At 38.6% G+C, this 10,387-nt stretch overlaps 1 protein-coding gene across 1 annotated transcript; it reads left to right on the top strand.

Annotated features, from left to right (window-relative positions):
- The first annotated feature begins 833 nt into the window (after positions 1-833).
- Positions 834-6,054, top strand: Il2 (interleukin 2). Its single transcript, XM_051156821.1, has 4 exons — positions 834-1,282; positions 1,373-1,432; positions 4,004-4,150; positions 5,723-6,054. Exons 1-4 carry the CDS (start codon positions 1,136-1,138, stop codon positions 5,834-5,836), a joined length of 468 nt encoding a protein of 155 aa, XP_051012778.1. The 5' UTR covers positions 834-1,135; the 3' UTR covers positions 5,837-6,054.
- The last annotated feature ends 4,333 nt before the right edge of the window (positions 6,055-10,387 follow it).

Below are 10,387 nucleotides of genomic sequence, written 5' to 3'. Positions count from 1 at the left end.
TCCTATTCCATCATTCAGCCAGTGCACTATACTGAGGATGAGGGATTTGAAATTCTATCTCTCCACTGATGGCATGTGGTAATATTCCTTAGCTATTACTCTCAGAGTGCCGTAGGTACTTTTTAAGATAAATTCAAATCCATTAAAGAAGGGAAAACAAGGTTGGCAAGATGGCTCACTGGTAGAGAGAGGCATTTGCACACAGACTTGAGTTAGATTCCTGGGTCACACAAGGTGATAAGAGAACTGACTAGCAAGAGTTAGTCTCTGATCTCCACAGGTACACTGTGGTGGCGTGTACAAACACACACACACACACACACACACACACACACACACACACACACACACACGAAAATATTTTAAAAGATACTAGAAACAAAAAAGCACAACATCCTTAGATGCTAGCTTTCCTGAATTTGTTGGACATTATATTTTTTTTTAAAAAAGTTTAATAAACATTAAGACATTTGATCACACACAAAAACATGCAAAATAAAATAGACCCTCAAACAACAAACATTTGAAGTGTCCTCATCTTACTATTTCTCTGGCTAACTGTAAGAAGCCACCTATCACCTCCTGTGCAATTAGCTCATCGTGTAGATAAGAAGGTAAAACCATCCTGAGACAGGAAACCAATATTCTTCCTGTCTAATCAACAAATCTAAAAGATTTATTCCTTTCATCTATCTCCTGTCGTGCTTGTCCACCACAATAGGCTGCTTACAGGCTCAGAATGATTTTGACAAAGAGAACATTTCACGAGTTACTTTTGTATCTCCACCCCCTTAAAGAAAGGAGGAAAATTTGTTTCATACGGAAGGTGTTGATTGTATGAATTAAAACTGCCACCTAAGTGTGGGCTAACCCAACCAAGAGGGATTTCACCTACATCCATTCAGTCAGTTTATGGGGGTTTAAAGAAATTCCAAAGAGTCATCAGAAGAGGAAAAACAAAGGTAATGCTTTCTGCCACACAGGTAGAGTCTTTGAAAATATGTGTAATATGTAAAACATTCTGACACCCCCATATTATTTTTCCAGCATTAACAGTATAAATTGCCTCCCATGCTGAAGAGCTGCCTATCACCCTTGCTAATCACTACTCACAGAGACCTCAAGTCCTGCAGGCATGTACAGCATGCAGCTCGCATCCTGTGTTGCACTGACGCTCGTACTCCTTGTCCACAGCGCACCCACTTCAAGCTCTACAGAGGAAACGGGGCAGCACCTGGAGCAGTTATTGCTGGACTTACAGGTGCTTGAGAGAGGGATCAATGTAAGTGCACACCCTTCCCATCTACAGGCACTACTGTTAGCTTTCCTGTCTGAGGCTGGGTCTTAATAACAGTGTGTTATGCTTTCTCAGAATTACAAGAACCCGAAACTCCCCATGATGCTCAGGTTTAAATTTTACATGCCCATGAAGGTAAGTGAGTTTCTATGTTCAATTGGTGCCTTAATGAATTAAAAATAGCATGCATGTGTGTACAGGTATCAGATGAATAGTACCTTATCTGAGGAAAAAGGTTACTTCAGTATCTGTGTAAAAGAATACTATTTGATAATGACCTTCTTTTAAACTGTTTTGTCAAAATTTTTCATATATATTTGTGTGTTGGGAAAGAGGGAATGAGAAGAAAACATAAGATAATTCCATTTTGATGCTGGAATAATTTAAAGACTGTGTTGATTTCTGTTTTATGTGCATCATAGACATATTTGAATGAGAGGCATTATTTTTGCCTGTAAAATATCATAATTGATTTCAGATGGGCTCATTTTGTAAACACTCTCCTGTTCTAAGAAAAAATTCCATGACTCCATTTTTGAGGAACAGCATAACCAGTATTCGCAGGTTCTAGGGAAGGGGATCTGGAGTCCCATGTTGCTCGGTTCTAGCTCTCATGGCCTTGGGAAATTACCTGTGCTTATTCACCTACTTACATACATGACAAGTGCTATGCTTATAGGCTTCAGAACAGTGTCTAGCCAACACCACATGAACATGTTATTAGTGGTAGTGTAGAAAAATTCTTACCAGGATGTATAAAACAGTGTTGAGTTTATGTAGTCTTTTTTTAAACAAGTGAAACTAGAGAGCAGTGATATACTATATGGCACTGTCTCCCAATGCTGAAGGTTTTGTTTGGCTCTTTTGGCTGTAGATTGTTGTATGATAAGCAATAGCTTATCTAAGCTCCTATGATTGCATCAAGGGTAGAAATTTGCTCCAGTCCTGACAGTCAAAAGAGGATGAAGAGCTTTAATGCTAGGAAGAGCTTGTCCCAGGATTTATCCAAGCCTAAAGCAAAATGGGATCTAAGGGGACAAAGAGGTGCTGTTGTGCCACTTCTATTAAGTCAGGGTAACTGTGCCTCTAGCCGTTCTACTGGAGATGAAAAGAAAATGGCTCTTTCAGCTTAGCTAGTCACATAACTTTCAATCCCAACAGTAAAAAAAAAAAAAAAAAAAAAACTAGATAGTTCTGTGAGAGAAAGAGTTCTACATGGAACATGCAGAAGTCACCATAACAAGTTGGAAGGTAAACAGGCAGACAACTGAGGTATGTGCTGTCTGGTCAGACCTTTTCCTTCAAGGATTGTTAGAGATATAACAGAGACCCCTGCTAATTTAGAGAGTGGTGAAATTCCTAGAAATCTAAGGGTTCTTTTTGTTTTGGAGACAGGGATTCTCTGTGTAGCCTTGGCTGTCTTTAACTCACTTTGTAGACCAGGCTGGCTTTGAACTCACAGCCATCTGTCTACCTCTGCCTCCTGAGTGCTGGGATTAAGGTGTGTGCCACCATGTCTAGCATCTAAGTTTTTAAATAACTATTGTAAACAAGAGTATTGTGATAAATTCTGTTGATGTTTTCATTTAACCTCCACTTGGTATGTATTTAAGATTTTAAAAACAATAGAAGCATGTAACTCAAAGGGTGAGCTAATGAAAAGGAGTGACATGCTACCCTTGCTTCCCCTGTTCATGTGGCTGTGGGGAAGATAAAGCTTGTGAGACTTAGAAAAATAGAGATAGGCCAGTTCACTGCCTGCTTCTGAGGTCCTGCAAAGTACATCTGAAATCAACTATGGGGTTTTACAGGCAAAAATAATGCATCTCATTCAAAAGTAGCTGACTTTTATGGAAATCAGTATACTATAGAACTAGACAATATTTTTATCTCTGTATATATGCATAAATATGCATGATGTGTATACATTTATATATTCTTTCAGAAAGGTATTGGGAAAATTCTCCAAGTGTTCTGTTTCAAATATTGTGACTTTTTATCTCATTGGGACAGATAGATTTTTAAAATCTATCTATCTATCTATCTATCTATCTATCTATCTATCTATCTATCTATCTATCCATCCATTCGTGTATGTGTGTGGAGGTGCCTGTGCACCTGTAGCAGTCAGAGGACAAAATGTGAGAGTTGGGTCACTCCTTCCACAATGTGGGTCAATGAACTCATTTCATCAAGTTTAGTGGCAAGTGCCTTCATCTGTATAGGCATCTTTGCTGCCTTAACAAGTAGGTTTTACAAAATTCACATTTAGTAATTGCAGAAAAGTAAAAACTTAAGAAATGTTAAATGTGTCTTCCTAGCTATCTTGACACTCATCTTTCAGAGCTATGATAACCTAATCTGGATGACCTGAGTTTGTGACAGCTGGCATGCAAAGACTCTTGTCCCTTATCATACTGGGATACTCAGTGTAGAGTGTGAACCATGCAGATTTCTTTGCAAACTGGAAATTTTTCTATACCTGTGACATGCATCATGAGAAGAAAACATACTTTTTCAAAGCTTAAGACTAGAACCTAGATGACTGAACAGGTCTGAGCTCTTGCTCTTCTAGATTTACAAGTATACTGAGAACAGGAGGGGTAATCACTGTGTGCTGCCTGCTCTTGATGAGATAAACTGCACATTAACTTCTGGGTGGGTATCTGGTGAACTGAGCTGACAGTTACGCTTCTCTTACTCTAGGCCACAGAACCGAAGCATCTTCAGTGCCTGGAAGAAGAACTTGGCGCTCTGCAGAGTGTGCTGGATTTGAATCAAAGCAAAAGCTTTTACTTAGAAGACACTGGGAATTTCATCAACAATATCAGAGTAACAGTTGCGAAACTAAAGGTAAGATGTTGCTTTATTTGCTAAGCTGGAAATAAAATAGAGAAGAATTGCATTTTAAGGTGGCTTGACATTTCTGGTCTTTGTTGGGTTGCATGCATTTAATCAGCAAACAGTCAAAGCCACTATGCATGTTAACCCTTCCACAGCAGGGTGATGCTAGAGTCCCCATTCACCAACAACAGCCTGCTTCCTCTCACACTAGCATAGGGCTGGATGTGAGAGAAAGCAGAGGAGAATCACAAGAAACAGGTAACTCTCCTGGCCTTCACATATTTATCACACCAGAGAATGCATGCTGGCATTGTGGAAGAACAGATTTGTCTACAAAACTAGTAGCCATTAAAATGGACAAAGAGGATGAGGAGAGCCCACCTCAGGACTTTATTTTTAAATACACAAGAATCAACGACTCTGGTGCATATAAGAATAATCATGGCTCCTTTCCATTCTATCTGCCACACAAAATTCCCTAGCTGACAGGTATCCTGAGGAGGCAGTGTCATCTTGGTCTCTGCTATAGCAGCAAGCCTCCAAGAAGGTGAGGCTAGTCCTGTCATTAAAAAAAAAAAAAGTCACATTCTCAGTGCTCTCCTTCCACTTGAGGTTTTGAATGCAGGCTGAGACCCATGCTATCTAGACGTTGAAGGGCTTGGGTCCTTATCTATGTAGAGAAGTGAGCTCTAGAACATCTGGCCAACACCAGAAAGCTCACCCCAAACAAATGGTACAAGCTTTACAGCTATGTGAAGACTAGAAAAGCATGTTTCAAGAGCTACATACCTTTAAAAATTAAAAAATCCAAGATATTAGAACATTCACATAGAATGTAAAGAGGATATATAAGACCATAGCAGCTTATTTGAAAAGGAACATTTATTTAAAAGAAACTTTGTCTCATTTGACTTACAGGGAGTTAGTCAGATTTGGAAAAGGCACCCCATAAATTTGCCAAAATATCTCCTTTTCAGCCTGTCACTTAGAAACAGAATTGAATCTCCTTTAGCAGAGGAGGTTAGCTTCCAAAAGCAATCAAAGAACAATTTTATAATATTCTTACCTGTACAAACTGAGTGAAATCATCTGCATTGATATCATGGTAGACAGATCTATTTATAATGATGTTCTCCAAACTTCATGCAAGAAACCTTGTCCTAATCTACTGTGGGTTGCTCCTATTCTGACTTGGGGAAATAATAATAAAACCTTAAGGTTTAGAAAAGAACATATGATGCGTATTATTTCTTTATCCCTAAAATAAATAATAAACAAATAAAAATAAATAAACAAATAATAAAAAATAAATAGATAGCTGTGTACATTTACCAGAGAAAAAGAGGTCAAACAACTGCATTCTACAAAGTGTTCAATGTTTTCTCATTTGTACTCAACTCTGGAAAACTTTATTGTATGCTTTTATCATTTGGCATCAGAATAAAACATAACCAACAATTTTGATCATTTAAGAAACATGAATAATATATTTAACAAGTGTTAGAACTATGCCTATAGAACTTCACTGAAGAGTAACTGTATGTAAGCTACCTTAGCCTAAAACTTTATATTCTTTTTTAGGGCTCTGAAAACACATTCAAATGCAAATTCGACGATGAGCCAGTGACTGTGGTGGAGTTCCTGAGGAGATGGATTGCCTTCTGTCAAAGCGCCATCTCAACCATGATTCAATAACTATGTGCTTCCTGCTTACAACACACAAGGCTTTCTATTTATTTAAATATTTAACTTTATATTTATTTTTGGATGTATTGTTTACTATCTTTTGTAACTACTAGTATTCAGATGATAAATATGGATCTTTAAAGATTCTTTTTTTGTAAGCCCCAAGGGCTCTAAAATGTTTTAAATTATTTATCTAAAATTATTTATTATTACATTGACTTGTTAAATATCATGTCTATGTAGATTCATTAATAAAAGTATTTAGAAAAGTCAGTGAATATAAATATACTCAGATGTCTGTCATTTTTAGGACAGCACAACACAAGCACTAAAATGTTTCTCAGCTATTCTCGTGACCTCTATGACAGTCAATATATTTACAAGAATCACTTTTCCCCTGGAGAAGTATGTAAAATAAGACAAGGGTTTCTCACAGTCCTAATATTGTCCTTTTAAGTATTGATTCGATCTTTAGTTCTGACATAAGAACAACTTATCAGGCTATAGTATCTTCCTTTCCTTTTCTTTTTTCTTAATTTATTCAGATTACATCTCAATTGTTATCCCCTTACTTGTATCCTCCCGTTCCTCTCTCCCTCCCTCTGCATTTTCCTTTCCTTTAAACAGGATACTAAGCAAAACTTCGTAAAACCCTTTGTCATAATTTGTTTTATGTTGTGGTAACAAAACTCCTGGGTCCTGATACTTTTTACAGAGAAGTTTAGCTCACAGTTCTAGATGTTCAAGAGCATGTAAAAATGTCATGGCAAGATGGTATCACAACAGTGGACATGTGTGCAGAAGATGGTGTGTGTGTGTGTGTGTGTGTGTGTGAGAGAGAGAGAGAGAGAGAGAGAGAGAGAGAGAGAGAGAGAGAGAGAGAGAGAGACAGACAGAGAGAGACAGAGAGAGAGAGAGACACTTATAACAACCCATTCTTGCAGTAAAAAGTCCAGTCCCACACAATCTGACCCACTCTCCGAAAGCAATATTTATTCATGTATAAGTAATCCATGGGCCATAATATAATTAATTACTTTGCACAATTATCTACCACTTTCACACCATCACACTGGGAACCAACTTTACAACCCATGAACCTATGGGATAATTCATAGCACTTCTCACATAGTCATGTGCCCTCTAAGCCAGGTATGGTGGCGAATGCCTGTAATCCCAGCACTCAGGGAGGCAAAGACAGGCAGATCTCTGTGAGTTCGAGGCCAGCCTGGTCTACAAAGCAAGTCCAGGATAGCCAAGGCTACACAGAGAAACGCTGCCTCAAAAAAAGAACCAAAACAACATTATCATCATCATCATCTGCCCTCTATGGTTTAACACTGCTCTTTGCAATTAAAACTCTCAGTTGGCTAAATCAAATGTCCTCTTTCTTTTCTCTTGTTTTTCATTTGGGTGTGGATAATGGTGAGTATTGGTGTGAGGTCTAAGATGCAGAGGATCTCCTGCCTTTGGCTAAAGACTCCATCTTCACTCAAGACTTTTTTCTGGATCTTGCCTTCCTTCCGCGTCTCCTTTCAATTTGAGGGTACTCTTTCAGTTGTTTCCAGATCTAGGTTACCTATGCTATACTTTAAGGCTCCTTGTATCTTGACCAAATTTTATGGATCCTCCCTGTATCAAGTCTTCCTTCTGAGGAATGCTACCTGTTTTCTGCTTGCACTCAAATGTATTGTTTGCATTAGAACCAACACCAGGAAATACAGCCCTGAATAGGACCCTGCAACTGTACTGATCACATAGGAATGAACATAGCAATAGCACCACATGGTATGCCCTGAGTGCATGGTATGCCAACACAACTTGTATAACTGTGTATATGCTATTTACTTAAAAGTACTTTAAATGGAAGAACGTTTGAGTAGTAAATAGCATATGCAACACAAATCTTAATTTTGAACACCAACTAGAGGACAGCCGAATATAAACTATAGGTAGCTAGAGCATACCTTAAAGCAAGAAGAGCAGAGATAAGGAAGCAACTTATAAGAAAGAGAGATTTAAAAATATTTACAAATAAAGCTGCTATGAACATAGTTGAGCAAGTGTCTTTGTGGTATGGTGGAGCATTTTTGGGTATATGCCCAGAAGTAGTATAGCTGGTCTTGAGGCATATATATTCCCAATTTTCTGAGAAACCCCAGATTGATTTCCACAGTGGTTGTAACAAGTCTGCACTCCCAACAGAAACGGAGGAGTGTATCCCTTGTTTTACATCCTTGCCAGCATGTGCTGTCACTTTAGGGTTTTTTTTGTTTGTTTGTTTTTTGTTTTGTTTGTTTGTTTTAAGATTTAAACATTTAAAAAAAAAGTTTTATACAGTATTCTGCCCGCATGTGAGCCAGCAGACCAGAAGAGGGCACCAGATCTCATTACAGGTGGTTATAAGCCACCATGTTGCTGGGAATTAAACTTAGGACCTTTGGAAGAACAGCCAGTTCTTAACCTCTGAGCCATCTTTCCAGTCATTTGAATTTTTGATATTAGCCATTCTGATGGGTGTAAGATAGAATCCCAGAGTAGTTTTGATTAGCATTTCCCTGATGACTAAGGACACTGAGCATTTCTTTAAGTGTTTCTCTGCCATTAGAGATTGCTCTGTTTAGGATTATGCTTAGCTCTGTACCCCCATTTTTAATTAGGTTATTTGGTTTGTTTAAATTAGGTTATTTAATTTCTAGAGTTCTTTATACCTCCTGTAGCTAGGTAAAACTCCCAGTGGAGTGAGGGGGATATCAACTCACCCATAAAACCTTCGACCCAAAATGTGTCTTGCCTATTAGAAGTGTGGGGTAAGGATGGAGCAGAGACTGAGGCACTGGCAAACCAGTGAACGGCCCAACCTGAGACTCACTCCATGGAAGAGAGCCAACCCCTGTCACTAAGCTTGCAGATAGGAGACTAGCGTAACTGTCTGCTGAGACTTCATCCAGCAGCTGATGGAAACAGATGCATAGACCCACAGACAAACAATAGGCCAAGCTTGGGGAGTTTTGTCAAAGAGTAGGAGGAAGGATAGAGGGAGCTGGAGGGGTCAAGGATACCACCAGAAGACCTGCAGAGTCAACTAACCCGGGCCCATGGGGGCTCACAGAGATTGAACCACCAACCAAAGAGCATACATGGACTGTGCCTAGATTCCCTATGCATATGCAGCAGATGTGCAGCATAGTCAACACATGAGTCCCCTAACAATGGGGATAGGGGCTGTTTCTGACTGTCTCTGACAGTTACCTGCCACTGGCTCCATTCCCCTAACTGGGTGGTCTTATCAGACCACAGTGGAAGAGGATGCTGTGACTGGAGGTGTCATGGGTTGGTAGCTCTTAGGTGCCTACCCTTCTCTGAGTAGAAGGAGAGAGGAGAATGCCAGAAGGAGGGATGTGAGGGTCAGATTGGAAGGAGAAGAGGGAGGGGCTGGGATTCAGGCTGTAAAGTGATGTAAATAAATAAATAGAGAGGGGAAAAAGTGGCTACAATTTCAAAATGAAAACAAGTATTTACAAGGAAATGTCAACTAGAGAAATAAGCAAAATTAATCAGTAAGTGCCAGGCAATTGACTGAGATGTAATTTGCTAATATGTTTACAATGATCTATAAGAAACTGCCCATATTTTAATAATTTCTATCCTATAAAAATGCAATTTCCCAGCCAGCTACGGTGGCCTATGCCTGTAATCCCAGCACTCAGGAACGTAGAGGCAGGCGGATCTCCCAGTTTAAGGCTAGCCTGGTCTAAAAGTGAGTCCAGGACATCAAGGTGAACCCCCCTGGGTTCACCCCCAAAACAGTAATTCCCCATAGCTCAGCTGAGTTAAGTACAGTCAAGAGTACCCAGAGCTGTCAGTGTCTTTACAGAATGGTTTCAGTACACAATAGCTGGTGTAGGGTGAGTAGGAGTCATACATTTAGTAAAAATGTAAGAGAAGAGAGACAAATTTGAGAATCAATAATGCTTGATAAAGCTCTGACCGAAAAAGAATAAAGTAGAAACACTAAGTGAGTAAGCTATTCCTTTCATCTAACTTCTATAAAAACAAAGATGTATGAGTCTCAACGATATTTTATTTCCCTATCAATTAAAAATCTCTAGTAATCTAATTATAAAGAAGTAAATTACATGTATCATTAGTCCAATAGGCTGCTTAAAATGGGAACTTCTTTTACAGAATATCATTAATCACAATCATTTACCAGACTCTTTCCTAATGTGTTTAAGGTTTTTAGGTATTTGTATGTAGAGTTTATTCATACTTCTGAGCCACAGATGACATTCTAATCTTTAGTTTCTATCACCAAGCAGGGTGAGTTGCATGGCTGCTAAACTAGTCAGTAAGTTAGTATTATTTTTATTCTTGGCTTTCACTTTTAATTATAAAAACCTGTAATTGGATACCAGATATAGTGTTGTATGTTACACCTGAATGGTGTAAAGTAAAGAGAGAAATATGAATTCTCTTTTAAAGCCATTAAAAGGTTAATGGCTTCTTAAACTACATAGTAGCTTTATGTCTATAAAAATAAATGAAAAATGTCTACAT

This window comes from Acomys russatus, chromosome 15, assembly GCF_903995435.1.
Source record: "Acomys russatus chromosome 15, mAcoRus1.1, whole genome shotgun sequence".
Lineage (NCBI taxonomy): Eukaryota > Metazoa > Chordata > Mammalia > Rodentia > Muridae > Acomys > Acomys russatus.
This window is presented reverse-complemented; position numbering and strand designations above follow the sequence as displayed.

Excerpts from the sequence above, each read along its gene's own strand:
- Il2 (XM_051156821.1), top strand. The coding sequence starts at position 1,136 with ATGTACAGCATGCAGCTCGCATCCTGTGTTGCACTGACGCTCGTACTC. Across the intron at positions 1,433-4,003 it reads AATTTTACATGCCCATGAAG|GCCACAGAACCGAAGCATCT; the intron begins GTAAGTGAGTTT and ends CTCTTACTCTAG. Across the intron at positions 4,151-5,722 it reads TAACAGTTGCGAAACTAAAG|GGCTCTGAAAACACATTCAA; the intron begins GTAAGATGTTGC and ends ATTCTTTTTTAG.